This window comes from Mangifera indica, chromosome 2 (genome assembly GCF_011075055.1).
Source record: "Mangifera indica cultivar Alphonso chromosome 2, CATAS_Mindica_2.1, whole genome shotgun sequence".
NCBI lineage: Eukaryota > Viridiplantae > Streptophyta > Magnoliopsida > Sapindales > Anacardiaceae > Mangifera > Mangifera indica.
This window is the reverse complement of record NC_058138.1, coordinates 2,009,029-2,025,145: the sequence shown is the minus strand read 5'-3', so window position 1 is coordinate 2,025,145 and position 16,117 is coordinate 2,009,029. Positions and strand designations below refer to the sequence as shown.

The following is a 16,117-nucleotide window of genomic DNA, read 5'->3' as shown; positions in this document are numbered from 1 at the left end:
TGATATTCTATAACAATTGCTAAATAAATATGATAATATTTGTAAAAAATTCAATTATTGTTACTTTCTGAAAACCTCTTCAAATTTTCCATTTGTGTTCCTTTCTTTTTAAGTCTGTTATTTTCCCACTTGAGTTCAACTTTCTTTGTGCCAAACACCGCGCCGAAGCTGGTTCGGCTTAGATTCACCCCTAAATATAAGCTACCTGGATATTCAAGAATGATGAATTGATGAAGGTGGAAAATCATACAACATTCATATAGCTTAATATAGATCACATGCCAGTTTCCCCCCTTCAATGAATCAATAGCTGACAAATCAGTAATCTAATTTCAAGCCTTTTGTATCACCCTGAGCTTAGCACTCCTGCTGCGGCGATTCAATCTTTCCTCTGCTTCAGATGGTGTTATCGGTCTCTTAGTGAGAATTGTTCCATTCCAGCCTTCAATCATTTGTTTAATCCAGAGTTCGTTTACCTGGCTGTCATTTCTGATCTGTTTCAGATCTCTTCTTCTCTCGTCTTCATTTCCCTCTTTGCCATCTTCTTTGTTGCGGTCAATGATGTTGAGAAATGTTTGTTTCACAATTCTGTCCTCCAAACTGTGAAAGGAAATGACAGCAAGCCTACTGCCAGGGGCAAGGCAATCAAAGAAGCATAGAGGGAATTCTCCAATGTCTTGAGTTCATCGTTCACGGCAATTCTCAGAGCTTGAAACACCCGTGTTGCTGTCTTTATCCAACCTTGTCTACCCCCTAGAGCAATTCAGTGATTAATTCAGTAAATATATGTTACGGATCAATTTTGCATAATTCGTATCATCTATGTTGTTGCTACAAGCCAAGTGATTTAACCGTCTTTTACAAGAAATGAGGACAGTGGAGCAGTATAGAAGGCATGTTCGTTTTCAGAAGGTATGCTAGAGTGTAAACCAGAACGACAGTAGATGGATGGAAAAGAACCTACCTCTAGTCACTGGAGTCACACTCCGGATAAGATCTACCAATTCACCAGTGGAATGCAACCCACCATGATTTCGAGCTTGAACAATCTTTTTTAGAGGCACTCGCCAGTTGCTTTCTTCCCCATATTCTTGCAGGATTTGACCTAATTCAGTATCTGGCCATGAATTTAATATGTCCTCTGCTTTCAGACTTGCCTGGAAAAAGCCCGCTTCAATTAGTCTAGTGAAACAGAAGAAAATTCTTAAGGAAGCGATCACACTAATCACCCAGCAAAAGATCGCATGAGACAGCGTAACTAAACAACCAAACCAGCAGAGAAAGATCAGAAGGACGATATCAGAACCACTGACTTGATCTATCAGTTTTAGATCCCTCAAAAACTTACTGAACATTAACATAAAGCAAGTTGCTAGAATGAGTAAATCTTTCATTCGAGGACATTAGTAGTGTCATTTATATTTATTGATTCGATACTAATCTGATCAATTCACGTAGACTTGAGAATTTAAAGGGTCACCGAAACTAAAAGAAAGAATATACAAGCCACTGACATGATCTACAAGACTGACATCTAACAAAAGTTCACTCATTTAGAAGACTGTATAATAAAACATCCAGGCATAGGAGAAAACAGAATGCCAAAAATTATTAAAGGAATTAGTTCTTATGAAGATAGCCTAAGCCTCTACCTTACTGCATTTAAATATGCCTTGTTAACTATACAAGGTGAAACTAAAGCCAGTTCCTGATTAGCACAACCACTTTGTTCCAACTAGGATATCATTGGAACTCCGAAATATGGAATTTTCTAAAAAATAGATAAAAGAATTCATATATGTGAGAGAAAAAACAAAAAAAAAACCTCACTTGAGGATCCATTCGCATGTCAAGAGGCCCATTACCAAGCATGCTAAAACCTCTTTTAGGATTATTCACCTGTGCATAAGGAGTACCAGTCGCATAAAATAGGAGGCAGATGTATGAATAATGAGAGCCTTGGCAAAGTATGTACAATTAAATTATTCAAACTATTATCCTTGGGTATAAGTAGAAATCATCTATAACATCAAAAACACAGATTTCAGGTCAGCATGAGCTTTTAATGACATAAGAACAAGTTAAATATGACTGAGAAACAACAAAAATGTCATTGGGGCAAACCTGCATAGAGGACATTCCCAAGTCCATTAATATGCCATCCGCAGAAGACTGAATAAACTTTCTCTCTTATGCATCTTCACATCGTGAGTCTCTTCCACAAAATTCAAAATCTGGAGGTGTGATTACAGACTATGTCAGCGGTTTTCAGCTAAAAAGTAAGGTGTGCTACTTTACGTTGTCATGCCAAATAGGACTTTGACAAAACATGAGTTATAGTAGGAGAAAGACTTATGTTAGTTCAATTGTTTCAAATATTATTTTTGTACTTTATTTTTCAAATGATTATCATTTTAGTCTCATTCTTTTTCATTAAAAAAAAGTCTAATTCAACTTCGACTTACCCAAAAATAACCTCAACTTCACTTATGGTATGGTTTGATTCTAAATTGAATTCAAATTATAATTTCAATTAGATAAATTACCCAAAAGACAAAAATTTAATTAGATAATTTATTTTGAGTTTACTTTAAAACTCTGATTGATAATACTTTTTATTCTGTCAATAATATTATTTATCAATTATTGATATTATTTATTCCATTAATGACATTATTTGTTATATTGATAATCTTTAACAACATTTTCAAACAATCTCAATTTCAAACTATCAGTTGTGGATTCAAATTAAAATTAAATCAATTAATATTTGAACTTGATTCGACTCAAAATCTAATCATAATCAATTTTATAGTCTATGTACACTTCTACTACTATAGAGATTGAACTTTTCAAACATCTCATTTGATAATATGAAAAAAAAAATTTGAAGTACAATAGGAAATTTGGTGTTGAAGGATTTTGAATGAATTCCTTAACTTTTTTTACTTTTTAGATTTTTTGGAGACTAAATTTCACTCTCATCTATCTTCATCTTCATGTGGTGAGTCTCCATTGCCTTTTCTTAGTTTCACCATTTCATTATCGATTAACTCATTTGCACCGTAGAATTTCCAATGGTCTTAGGATTGTGAGGATAGTTTCCAGACATTGAAACAGAGGTTGACCAGCGCTCTAGTTTTGACTCTACCTAGCAATGGCGAGGAGTATGATTTGTACACAGATGCATCACATCAGGGACTTAGGGCTATTTTGATTCAACAAGATGGAGTAATTGCATATGCCTCCAATCAGTTGAAGGAATATGAGATTAAGTATCCGACCCATGATTGGAAATTGGTTGTTGTGGTTTTTGCTCTTAAAATCTGACATCACTATTTGCATGGAGTAAAGACCAATGTGTATACTGATCATAAGAGGTTGAAATTTTTCTTCATACAACAAGAGCCAAATATGAGACAACGTCAGTGGCTAAAGTTGGTTAAGGATTATGATGTGGACATCAAGTACCATCTAGTAGAGCTAATGTTGTGGCCAATGCACTGAATCGAAAAGTAGCATTGTATCAAGTGACTACATTCCCTAAGTTATAGTAGGACATCTTAAATAAGTAGATTGAAGCGGTTACAGGATTGTTGACTGAGTTGGATACCAAGCCGATCGTACTTGATGAGATTCGAGCTAGACAGGCCACTAATAAGTGGTGTACACAAATGATACAACAAGTCATTGACAAATTGTAACCAGATTTTAGTGTGTTGGATAGGGTGTTGAAATTTCGAGACAAGGTATGTGTCCCTCAGGATGACAATATGAGGACTGAAATTTTGAGCAAGGTGCACAGTGCGCTTTACATGACCCACCTTGGAAGTGTAAAAATGTATTAAGACTTGAGGATATCTTTTTGGTGGTCTAGTATGAAAAAGGCAGTACCGGATTTCATATTGAGATGCATGAGGATATCCTCTTGCTTTTTCTGATTTCATACCTCATAAACTTATTTGTATTTTCTAAGAAACTGCCACATGACACTGACTCTACTCTTCAAGTCAATATCTAATTAACTCATTTTCTTGCTTGCTTTTTCTTACTTTCATACATGATCAACAGTAATTTAAAATAGATTTTCCACTGACTGTTTGTTCAATTTTTTTCAGAACATTAATTCAAACTCCTAATTCATGAGAAAATCCATTAGAAAAATTTAAATTCTAAATGCGTGATTTAGTTTGTGCATGTGGTTTTATTTCAGCCCAAATAAACTTTGAAAAGACTTTTTAAAAGACCTCAGCAAGAGAAAGACTTACATGTGTTAGTCCAATTGTTTCAAATATTATTATTGTACCTTTTCAAATTGTTATCATTTTAGTTTCATTCTTTTTCATTAGTAAAGTGGACAACATGAAATGGTACAACATAAAATTATCACAAACTAAAAAATTCTAACTCAACTTCCACTTATTGTGTAGTTTGATTCAATTTGAGGTTGGTTCGTCTCGAAAGCCAGCTTGACTTGGTTTGGTTTAATTTAGTTTAGTTCGAATTTGTTTAATTCAAATTTAAGTTAAATTTGAATTGAAAAATTTTGTTCATTTTTGGAACCAAACTGAACTTTTATATGCACCACAACTGCACACCTCAGATCATTCGCCCAGACGTAAAGTCTAGCAATATCTTGTTGGACTCTGAATTCCACGCAAAAATTGCAGATTTAGGACTGGCTAAGATGTTGGCTAAGCAGGGAGAGCCTCACACAATGTCTGCGTTGGCAGGCTCCTTTGGCTATTTTGCTCTGGGAAAGAAGCATTCACAAACTGATAATTTTTGTTCTTTTGATAACACAAATTGTAGCATCCGCATCAACATAATTCTTTTATTTCATTGCAGAGTATGCTCACACAACAAAAGTGAACGAAAAGATTGATATCTACAGCTTTGGAAAAATTTTAAATTTGTGCGCCAGAGGGGGTTGTTTCTTTTTTTTTTTTTTTGAGGTGTTGAATATTCATACTCATACAAGAAGATTAATGGATAACCTTAACTCCATCATCATACTATTGTTCTTCGAAGAGCAGGTATGTAAATTAATTAGTTGTTCATTATAAATTATGAATAATACTGTATGTATGAACAAATTATTTAAACATAAGGGAATAGTTCTTTATTGTGTAATTTTGAAATGAAAAAAAAAAAAAACAATTACATCCCCCAGTCATAAGTGGACACCTCAATTTATACATAAAATTTTGTACAATTTGTTTGTACGCATAGTTTCATTCATAAACTATTGTATATATGTTTTTTATTAAATTGTGTGTGAATAATTTTGGCATGAGAATAGCTATTGTCTTGACATAAAGATGTGATTTATTTTGCAGGAGAAAATTTCAAGGCAACGACTACAAGAACATTACAGGAAACAGACATGTGAATTAATTAGTTGTTGATTGTAAACAACTGTAAATAAATTTTTTTAAAAATTAACAATTTTGACACTTCAGAAATTCTATAACAGATACTTTTTTCTTTCATCAATGGCTTGATGCCCCCTTACCATAATCACAATTTAATTTGTTTGGATTCACATCAGAAAACTGTAACAGAAAATGCAGGGGAATACAGAGCATGGAATTGTAGCAAAAAAAGAATAGCAGACAAGCTGAAGAGGTCTAAGATATCAAGTGGAATTTATAGTCTATTGAATTTGATTCATTAAATTTTTCTTAGAAATAGTGACAATCAAAATCCTTACTGCAATGTTAATGATTATGCATTATCAATATCATAAACAGGTGGGCAGTTTCAGATTGGCAAGGTTGCATGCTGATGGAAACTTGGCAGAAGAGACACTTGCCATACGCTCGTTTAATTAAGGCACTGAATTCCTCCACTCTTGCTGATATAGCTCTAATGCCAATTTAATTTATCATACTGATACAATGCTATTGTTTTTGAACATAGAGTATGAAGAGAACATTCATTTGGTTGAAATTTGTAATGCAAAATTTAGGGGAAAACAAGCTTGAGAACAGGTATGTTAACAAATTGCCATCATTGTATTCTCGTTATTACATTATTTGTAAGCTCAAGTAACTTAATGATTAAATATAGAGGAAATAATCATGAAGAAGAAAGGAGAAAAGGCAGATGTTTGCATGATAGAGAAGATGGTGTTCCTAGCTTAAATTAGATGAAAATCCCTTCATTTCAGAAGCGGATTTATCCACAGTTCTCTATTTCTACAACTGGGTCAAGAATCTGTCTGCTGGAGAGACTATTTAGGTGCTACTTCTGTTTTACCATATTCTCTAGTTGCTTGCCTGTAGTAAATCAATTTTTATATCATAAACCATTTCTGAGTAAGAATAATATGCCAGGGAAGATGCATATATATCAGGGCTGCCTGTTTTTATCATACAGGCCCTAGTATCAACGATTGGCTGACTTGATTCAGAAAGTGTTGGAGACAATCCCTAAGCCTGATGAGGTGCATTTAATTTCTGGAAATACTCTTCTTGTATATGATTCTTGCAGCACAAAAATCAGTGTATATATATATATATATATATTAAAATTTGACATGCCTGGGTTTTAGTGATTTGATGGGATTAGTCTCTACAACTTTTCTTTGACTTTTATATGTGGAACTATAGGTAATGAAATTCTTTTGAGAATGCTAGTGATCCATAAAAAGACCAGATGGAGGGGTGCAGAACTTGAAAAGCTACAGATTTGGCAACAATCTTACTTTGACATGTCAGATTTGATTGTTAAACCCTGTGTCATTAATTTTGGATTCATCTTTCTTGTCTGACCGTAATTACTTGCTTGCCTGTAGTAAATCAATTTTTATATCATAAACCATTTCTGAGTAAGAATAATATGCCAGGGAAGATGCATATATATCAGGGCTGCCTGTTTTTATCATACAGGCCCTAGTATCAACGATTGGCTGACTTGATTCAGAAAGTGTTGGAGACAATCCCTAAGCCTGATGAGGTGCATTTAATTTCTAGAAATACTCTTCTTGTATATGATTCTTGCAGCACAAAAATCAGTGTATATATATATATATATATTAAAATTTGACATGCCTGGGTTTTAGTGATTTGATGGGATTAGTCTCTACAACTTTTCTTTGACTTTTATATGTGGAACTATAGGTAATGAAATTCTTTTGAGAATGCTAGTGATCCATAAAAAGACCAGATGGAGGGGTGCAGAACTTGAAAAGCTACAGATTTGGCAACAATCTTACTTTGACATGTCAGATTTGATTGTTAAACCCTGTGTCATTAATTTTGGATTCATCTTTCTTGTCTGACCGTAATTACGAACACTGTCACAATTGTTGTTCATTGACTTTCTTGATCTCTAAAAAAGTTTCAGCAAATAAAGTTTCAAACACAGTAACATATTTTTTTTTAAATTCCAAGACATGGCAAGGATTTTGCTTACTGTACAAGAAAATGGGGGGAATTATTTTTACCGTAATTAGGAAATAGATCTGTTGAACACAGTTTTTGATTTTGTTTTATGTGTGAAAAGAATTTGTTTGGTGATACTTGGAAATAATCAATGCAAGCACATTTCTGTTGCTTCTTTTTCTTTTAACATATCGTACATGTTCTTTTAACATTATCGAATTGATATTATAGAAACTTTAATATAAGTTTGTAGAGAAATTGGTTTTCTATGAATTAGAATAGTACTTGCTAATTTTATGTGAAAATAATAGCAATGTTTTTATCAAGCCAGACTGAATGTGTCACTTCAAAGTGTCGAGAAATCAGAGCTTAGCTTTCTTGCTGAACTGAATCAAGTGTTGTGTAACCAGGTAACTGCAGATGGATTGCAGGGAACAAAAGCTGAAGAGAGTGCAAATAGTTCTCTGGGATCTAAAACTTCCGTGAATGTGCAGGAGTTGCAGGGCGTAGAAACTGAAGCAAAATCCAGAGGTAGCCTCCAAGGGGTGGGCTTCCAAGGTGGAGAGCTTTGGTATAAATCATTTGGAAGCATACTGAGATAATACTCTTGATTTATTGGTCACTAAACCCGGGGGGTAAGGTGGGGTTTCTCGTTATCAAGAAAAGAAAAAACCCAAGAGCTACAAAAGGAAATAGAATAATTTATATTCATAAATTAGGGACTAAGACAATCATGTTTGTGCCATCTGTTAAGAAAATTGATGCAGGAAGGATTGATTGTCAATCCTCAAGCAAAGTTTTCCTTCCCAATTTCAGAATGTGTTATGCAAAAAGGGTGCCAAAATGTTATCTGTTTTTTATCAATCGGAGAAGGGGACTTCTACCTTCCTTTTATTTAAAATTTAAAGAGTTAATTGGCCTCTCTCATCAAAAGCCTAATAAGTTACATTAATTTACCTTATAACCTAAATTTGAAAACGACAATATAAAGTATACTGACCCGTTTTCAAATGATTAGATTAGACTTACAAAATAAATTTTTTTTGAATTACACATTCACCTAGTTTTTTATTAAAAGGTTAACAAATTTAATCCATGTATGCCCATGTGAAATCAGTGAATCATATTAAGTGCTTTCAGAATAAAAATAAGATCTCTACAACACTTTAGTGATTATAGAAGAAAAGAAAAGAATATTAAGCTTGAGTTGAGAGCAAAGCCTTTTGGAATTAGAGCAAAAAATGAGAGGAAAGAATACTCTTTTCAATTATATTAGAACCAAAGAAGCCTTGAGACCCAAGGCTTCTTCTATATGAAATCTTTTGTACTTTAAAGCCTTTCTCTTTTCTCTTTCAATTGCTTGATGTTGTAATTCTTCTCCTTTTTGTTACAATGGATTCTTAATTTTGTTATGAGGATTCGAATCTCTCTTTAAGAGCTGAATTACGTCCCATTTACCTCTCTTTCCAACATTCTATCCATTATTGTTCATCCTCAATCTCTCACATTCAAAGACAATCAAAGCAAAAGATATAAAGTATCCCATGAAAATGCCTTTGGTAGAAATAAATCAAAATATATACAAGTCATTTTCTCTAGTCTTTAGTTTCAAAACAATTTGTATATATTATATCCAACACATTTTCAAATATTAGAGTTATTAATTTTTGAATATGTTAACTCCTATTAACTTCTTTTCAGGTAGAAATAATACATCAATCTGCATACACATATTCTTTATACTATGGAAATTATGAAAGAAGAGAATATTAAGCAAGTAGCCTTGATTTGAGAGCAAAGGCAAAGATGGAACAAAGAAGACTTGAGAGGCAATTTAAGTATAAATGAATTCCAAAATACCAAAAGGAAATTTGTAAATTGTTTAAGTCATATAGGTATACATGAAATGTCCTCTGTTTTCCTCTGTTTTGTAGAATAGTTGAAACGATTCCTGACTCAAGCGTAGCTATGAAACAAAAGAATAACTTCTAAAAGAATGGAACAAAGAAGCCTTGAGGCAAAAGGCAAAGGATAGAAGTATTATAAGAGATGAATTACATGTCATTCTCTTCTCTTTCCTACCTTCTACCCATCATTATTCATCCTCGATCTCTCGGAAACCAAAAACACTCAAAATTTACATCATGGAAATGGTTACTTCATCTGTTAGTTCAATTTCTGAAATTATTTTCAGCCGCTTGTTTGATGCAGCAGGACGTCAGATTGGCTACCTGCTTAACTACAATGACAACATCGAAGCATTAAGAAATCAAGCTCAGGAACTCAAGGCTACCAGAGAGGGCATGCAATTGAAAATTGATGCTGCTGAAAGAAACAGTGAAATCATCTCACCTGATGTCAAAAACTGGATATCTAAAGTTGATAATGTCTCTGCAGAAGCAGAAAAGTTTTTGGAGGATGAACTCAATGTGAACAAGATGTGCTTCAAAGGGTGGTGCATTGATGTCCAATCGCGTTACCAGTTCAGCAAGGCGGCAAAGCGGAAGATAACGGTGATCACTAAGCTCCAAGAAGGTGGAACATTTCAAACTCTATCTCAGCCTGCTCTTCCTCCTTCAAGCATTATCGTTCCAACTGTGGGATTTTCTGGAATTTTTGAATCCAGAGAATCAATCAAGAATGAAATTATGGAGGCCTTGAAAGATGACAAGGTCAGCATAATTGGAATATGTGGGATGGGGGGTGTGGGTAAGACCACACTAGTGAAACGAGTTGGCAAACTAGCTGAAGAAGAAAAGTTGTATAATTCAGTAGTTATGGTAGTTGTGTCTCAAACCCCAAATATCATGAATATTCAAAGAGAAATTGCTTACATACTAGATCTGAAATCATTACCTGATTATCCTGAATCAACACGAGCAAGTTCCCTGTGGGAGAGAATTAAGAAGGAGAAACGAATCCTCATAATATTGGATGATGTTTGGGAAAGAATTAAATTGGAGGAGATTGGTATTCCTTTTGGGAAGGACCACAGAGGTTGTAAGATTGTGCTTACCTCTCGAAGCAAATATGTGTGCGATGAAATGGATTGTGATAAAACATATACAGTTGGAACTTTATCAAAACAGGAATCGTGGGAGCTATTCAAGGAGATTGTTGGAATGGATGTTGAAAATTCTATCATAAGCCCAACTGCAAGAGAAGTAGCCGCTGAATGTGATGGCTTGCCAATTGCAATTGTGACAATTGCAAGGGCATTAAAGAATAAAAATGAGGATGTGTGGATTGATGCGGCACGACAACTAAAAATGTCTACTCCAACAGGTATCCTAGGGATGCAAGGAAGTGTGATTCCATCTTTGGAGTTAAGCATCAACTATCTAAAAATTGAGGATGCAAAATCGTTGTTCTTCTTTTGTAGCGTGTTTCCAGAGGATTTTGAAATCCCAATTGAAGTTTTAGTTACATATGGAGTGGCTTTGAGGTGGTTCAAAAATGTTGAGACAATGAAGGATGTTAGACACAGAGTGCATGCTATTGTAAGTATGCTTACCTCTTCTTTTCTCTTGATTTATGAAAAAAAAGGGTATGTAAAATTGCATGATGTTATACGTGATGTTGTAGCACGTAAGTACAAGCAAATATTCTTGGTCAAAGCTGGCATTGGTCTAAAAGAGTGGCCAAACAGAGATACATATGAAGATCTCACATGTATCTCATTAATGTCAAATGATATTAAAGAAGTGTCAGATGTGATGGAATGCCCAAAGTTACAGTCTTTACTATTGCAGGGAAATTCTAAAATGGTTTTCCCTAACAATTTTTTTCAAGGCATGAAAGATCTTAGAGTTTTAGACTTGAGTAAAACTCAATTATTGCCACTGCCAGAGTCACTTTCTTTGCTGGCAAATCTTACAACATTGTATCTTAATGGTTGCAAGTTAGGTGACCTATCTATTATCAGGCAACTAAGTAAACTAGAAATTCTTAGCCTTAATAATTCTAATGTTAGGGAAATCCCAATATCTTTTGGTCTATTAATTCATTTGAGGTTATTAGCTTTGAACAATTGTGAAGAGCTTGCACGAATAGCACATGGTGTCATATCCTCTCTATGTAAATTAGAGGAGTTGTATGTTTTAGAAAGTTTTAAGCATTGGGATTTTGAAGGAGATGAGGGGGGTTTGAGAAGCAATGCAAAGCTTGCTGAGTTACAATCTTTGTCTAGATTGACTAGCTTGCAAATTAGTATCCCAAACTTGAATTTCTTAATTGATAATGATGTGCCGTTCAAAAACTTATCAAACTTTGCAATAATAATAGGTGGTGCAGGATATGTTGAAAAGCACAACTTTATGATTTATTCAGAAGAATATTCAAGAAAATTGTTGATATCAAATGATGATAAGGTTATGATTTCAGGATTGATTAATTGCCTAAAGAATTTGGTAATTGAACAAACGGAATATTTAGGAGTAGCCAAGTGTAAATCTGTAACACCCCAAAACTATAATAAAACATATGATTTCAAAAGACTTCATAAATCCCTTAAATAAAGTCAAATCTTGAATACAAAGTTTTTCAACCACAAAAAAACATGAAAAACAAAAATCTTTCAAACAAAACATACAATCAAATAGTTACTAAACTAATTTATTATTATTTTTTCTCTTAGCCAATCTTCCCAGCTAACTTCTTTTATTCTTTATTCCCCAAAGCTAAACAGAAACTCACACTTTATGACATCTTTAATCTGCAAAAATGTTAATGACGAGGGGTAAGCCGTCAACTCAGTAAGCAGAAACTAAACGTTATATATGCATACTTAAACATTTAATTTAAACATTAATAAAGAAAATCAAATAAAAGAAGGTCAAACAGAAAACCAAGTGCTTACACATATAAAATCACAAATAAATAAATAAATAAATTATTTCAGAACCTTTCAAACTATCAAACTTAAGTTAAAATTTATTTTAAACTCTTGTCACGTAGTGTCACCTGTACTCCCGGTGACCCGGCCAGAATTTCAGAATCAAATGTCACCTGTAATCCCGGTGACCCGGCCAGAATTTCAGAAATGTGCACAACAGAACAAATAATCCAGCTGGACCAAACTTATAGTTTCAGAGTTCAGAGCAGATATTCAGAGACTACGGACAATGAGTCAAAACCGTATATATATAAACAAAATTTCAAATCATAAATGTACCATAAATAATTTTATTGAATCAATGTCTGAGTAATTAAAATTTAAGTGGAACAAAAAGTATATGAAAATATTTTATAACTTGCAAAAGTCATTTGATACAAACAGAATGAAATATCATTTATATAACTTACAACCCATGTATGTGAACAAAACAATTATATATATAAATCAAAGAAACATATATATATATTATATAAACAAAGCATTTGTAGAAATTCTTTGGGTTTGATAGAAAACGTTTATAAAAATATTATATAGCTTGCGAAAACCAAATTTTTCAGATTTGAGTATCATTTCCAAACATATATGCATACAAATAGAATAGTTTCTACTTACCTTGACTACCAGCAAAAGTCTACACAAACCCTTATACGATCCAAGCTATCACGTACAATCTATTCGGATCCTAGCCAAAACCAATGAATTCAAATTGTAATAATACTCTTAGTAATATCCTTAAATCCCACTGAAAATCCTCAATTCCAAAACTAATTTTACAAATTCTAAGAGTGTCTAAGGTGAATAATCCTAGACTTAACTAACACATATTTATACTGTATAACCTTCGTTCTATGAATTTTATAAATTTTTACACAAATTAAAACGTTACAAAACTTTGCAAAGACAAAGAAGACATATAGATGGTTTACCCAAAAATTATTCAGCTAAAAAAAATAAATATAAACTTCTAAAAAAAATTACTTCCGTCCACAGCTCCTAATCACAACAACAGTTTTCAAGTTTGACAGTTCATGCTTCCAGCAATTTTATAAAATTCTGTATAACTCGAAAATTCACGAAATTTTGCAAATATAAACTTAACATATTGACGTTTTTATCAAAAAAATATGAACCCAAAATATTTTAAAAGTCATGCAAAACGAAATTTTTATCACAAACCATTAACACTGTAAAAAATATTCCAGATTGAACATATACACTTATAATAATTTTAGTAGATAACATAAAATTTACAAAATTTTGAAAACTTCCAGAATTAAACTATATATGCTAATTTACTTATAAAAAAATTATTCAAGTCAAAATCAATTCAAAAAGAAACTGAAAATTATATTTCTTTACTAGTCACAAATTCTGTCAAATAAATTTCAGGTTTAACACTCAATACTTTAACAATTTTAATAAATTGTATTAAATAGATAAAATTATGAAAATTTTCAGAACATAACTAGACATATTGATTTATGTTAAAAAAATATTTAAATTGAAAACGATGAAAAAATATATATAAAAATAAATAAATCTTTTACCAAATTAAGATATCAACAAATTGCTAAAAAATTGTATTATTATTATTTTTTTCTTTCTTTTCATAAAACGAAATTAATATATAAAATAAAAATAGAATTAAAGGTACATAATTTCCTTTTGTTTTTAGTAAATTTACAAACTAATATAAAACTATCATGAAACAAATAATTTACAATACAAAATTGAGTCGAATCCTAAAAGAAATCCTAATCTTCAAATCATAAAACACCTATATATCAAAATAATAAAATATTGAGACATACCTTAATGAAATAAAACAACACTATTTCCTTGCTTTAGCCTCCTACTCACAATTCTTCTCTTCCTAAAATCATTACTCCAAACCTTGCTCTTTGTTTTGAAAAAAATAAGAAAATCCTCTCTCTCCCCTTATTAATAATGATTTTATTTTTCTTTAAAGAAAAATAAGTTTTGAAATAAATCCACATTTATCACCAATAAAATATCTCATCTCTTAATGGAAAGATTTAACTATTATCCATATTTTACCTAATAAAATATTTTTAAAAATTAAACTCACATTATCCCCTAAAATTTAAATTTTATCCTATTTAAAAATAATAAAATAATAATAATAATAATAATAATAATAATAATACTAAAGATAATAATAATTAAAAGGTGAATATTACAAAATCAGTGGTATATATATTTGATTGTGAAGTGCTTAAGGTGACATACGGAAAAACAAAGTTGCTTTCGTCATTAAAGGAACTATATTTGACAAATCTGCGAAATATGACACATATATGGAAAGGTGAAACTCAATACATAAACCTTTGCAACTTGAAGAGAATAAGATTACAGATGTGCCCAAAGTTAATTGAACTATTTTCACAAGATTTATTGCAGAGTCTTATTTCTTTGGAAGAAATGGGGATATATTGTTGTGACAATTTAGAGGAGATTTTCATAATGAAAGAAGAAGAGGAAATAATACCACCAAGGAAAGATCTCACCACAACCTCCCCAAGTTTGGGAAACTTAACTTCTATACAAATAGAAGGATGCGATAAATTAAAAAGTCTCTTCACCCCCTCCATAGTCAAAAGCCTTGTGAAGCTCAGAAGGCTTCTAGTATATTATTGCTCAGCATTGGAAGAAATAGTCACAAATGAGGAAGTATCATCATCATCAGCAAAGAAGATTGTTTTTCCTAGTTTGTCCGAATTGAAGCTTGCATGGCTAAGTAACATTAGTTGTTTTAGCTTAAGCTCATATTCTATTGAATTTCCAGTTTTGGAGACACTTTGGATATTTGACTGTCCAAATATGAAGATTTTTGGCTATGGAGAACAACTGACACCAAAGCTCAACAAAGTTATGATGAGTTCTACCAGAGCACGATGGCTGGGTAACCTAAACTTCACAGTTGAGCAATTGTTCATAGAAGAACAAGTATGTGAATTAGATAATTGTTGAGTGTAAACAATTGTAAATATTTTTGAATAAATTGTATTGTCTTCTTAAAATATGTTTAGTTAGCAGTATGACATTAATAATCTAAAAATTGTGATTGATTTTGCAGGAGAAAATTGCAAGGAAATGACATCTTTGAATCATGTATCACTGATTCAATAACAAATTATTATTCTTGTTTGAGTTATTTAAAGATTTTATATTTGTGATTACATCTTTGAATTTTGAATTCTTAAAAACACTACTTCTCTTATGTCTCTATTGTCTGAATTACAGATGAAGAAATGGAAAGGATTATACGCCAGTTACTGAGACAATGATGAGATCGATGGAAAGCTAGCAGGGGAAGGGAAGGGAAATTAAGGATTATACGCCAGTTTCATAAGCTCGTTTAATCAAGGTACTGAAATTCCCTCCCTCTAAGGCCTACTTGTTGACAAAAGGGAAGGGAAGGGAAGCAATTCTACAAGGGAAATTAACGATAATTTTACAAGAATAGAGGGGTTTCTATAATTCTATTCAAAGTGAGGGTATATCTAGGGGGCTCTGGGATATTTTTTAATATCACAAATTTATTGTAACCTAAATGATAGTTTTACCTTTTATTTTTGTGCAAATTGATCCCCACAATTAACTTTACCTTTGGTAAGGCCAAGGAAGATCTTCCTGTTAAAATCAACGGCCTTAGGCTTCCTGTCGATACCATCTGCCGCAACCCCAAAGGCTTTGAGTTCGACAAAGAAGTGTGCTCATGGCAGTGGTATGTGGTGCACTTTTTTCTTTTATTTTCTTTTATAATACTGTGGATTCTCTGTGTTGTTAATTTGCTCATTTTCTATGAATG

At 32.4% G+C, this 16,117-nt stretch overlaps 2 protein-coding genes and 1 pseudogene across 2 annotated transcripts; 2 read left to right on the top strand and 1 right to left on the bottom strand.

Moving 5' to 3' along the window:
• Nucleotides 1-257: 257 nt before the first annotated feature.
• Nucleotides 258-3,288, bottom strand: LOC123201574 (annotated as a pseudogene).
• A 1,291-nt stretch (nt 3,289-4,579) lies between these two features.
• Nucleotides 4,580-7,990, top strand: LOC123201565 (putative leucine-rich repeat receptor-like protein kinase At2g19210). Its single transcript, XM_044617128.1, has 2 exons — nt 4,580-4,849; nt 7,799-7,990. Exons 1-2 carry the CDS (start codon nt 4,580-4,582, stop codon nt 7,988-7,990), a joined length of 462 nt encoding a protein of 153 aa, XP_044473063.1.
• A 1,409-nt stretch (nt 7,991-9,399) lies between these two features.
• Nucleotides 9,400-15,403, top strand: LOC123201538 (disease resistance protein UNI-like). The gene is made up of 3 exons (XM_044617100.1): nt 9,400-11,838; nt 14,490-15,252; nt 15,383-15,403. The coding sequence occupies exons 1-3, from the start codon at nt 9,533-9,535 to the stop codon at nt 15,401-15,403; spliced, it is 3,090 nt and encodes a 1,029-aa protein (XP_044473035.1). The 5' UTR covers nt 9,400-9,532.
• The last annotated feature ends 714 nt before the right edge of the window (nt 15,404-16,117 follow it).

Coding starts and splice junctions, on each gene's coding strand:
- LOC123201565 (XM_044617128.1), top strand. CDS start 4,580: ATGCACCACAACTGCACACCTCAGATCATTCGCCCAGACGTAAAGTCT. Junction 4,850..7,798: donor TTCTTTTATTTCATTGCAGA/GTATGCTCACAC, acceptor TTGTGTAACCAG/GTAACTGCAGATGGATTGCA.
- LOC123201538 (XM_044617100.1), top strand. CDS start 9,533: ATGGAAATGGTTACTTCATCTGTTAGTTCAATTTCTGAAATTATTTTC. Junction 11,839..14,489: donor TTAGGAGTAGCCAAGTGTAA/ATCTGTAACACC, acceptor GAATATTACAAA/ATCAGTGGTATATATATTTG. Junction 15,253..15,382: donor AATTGTTCATAGAAGAACAA/GTATGTGAATTA, acceptor TTGATTTTGCAG/GAGAAAATTGCAAGGAAATG.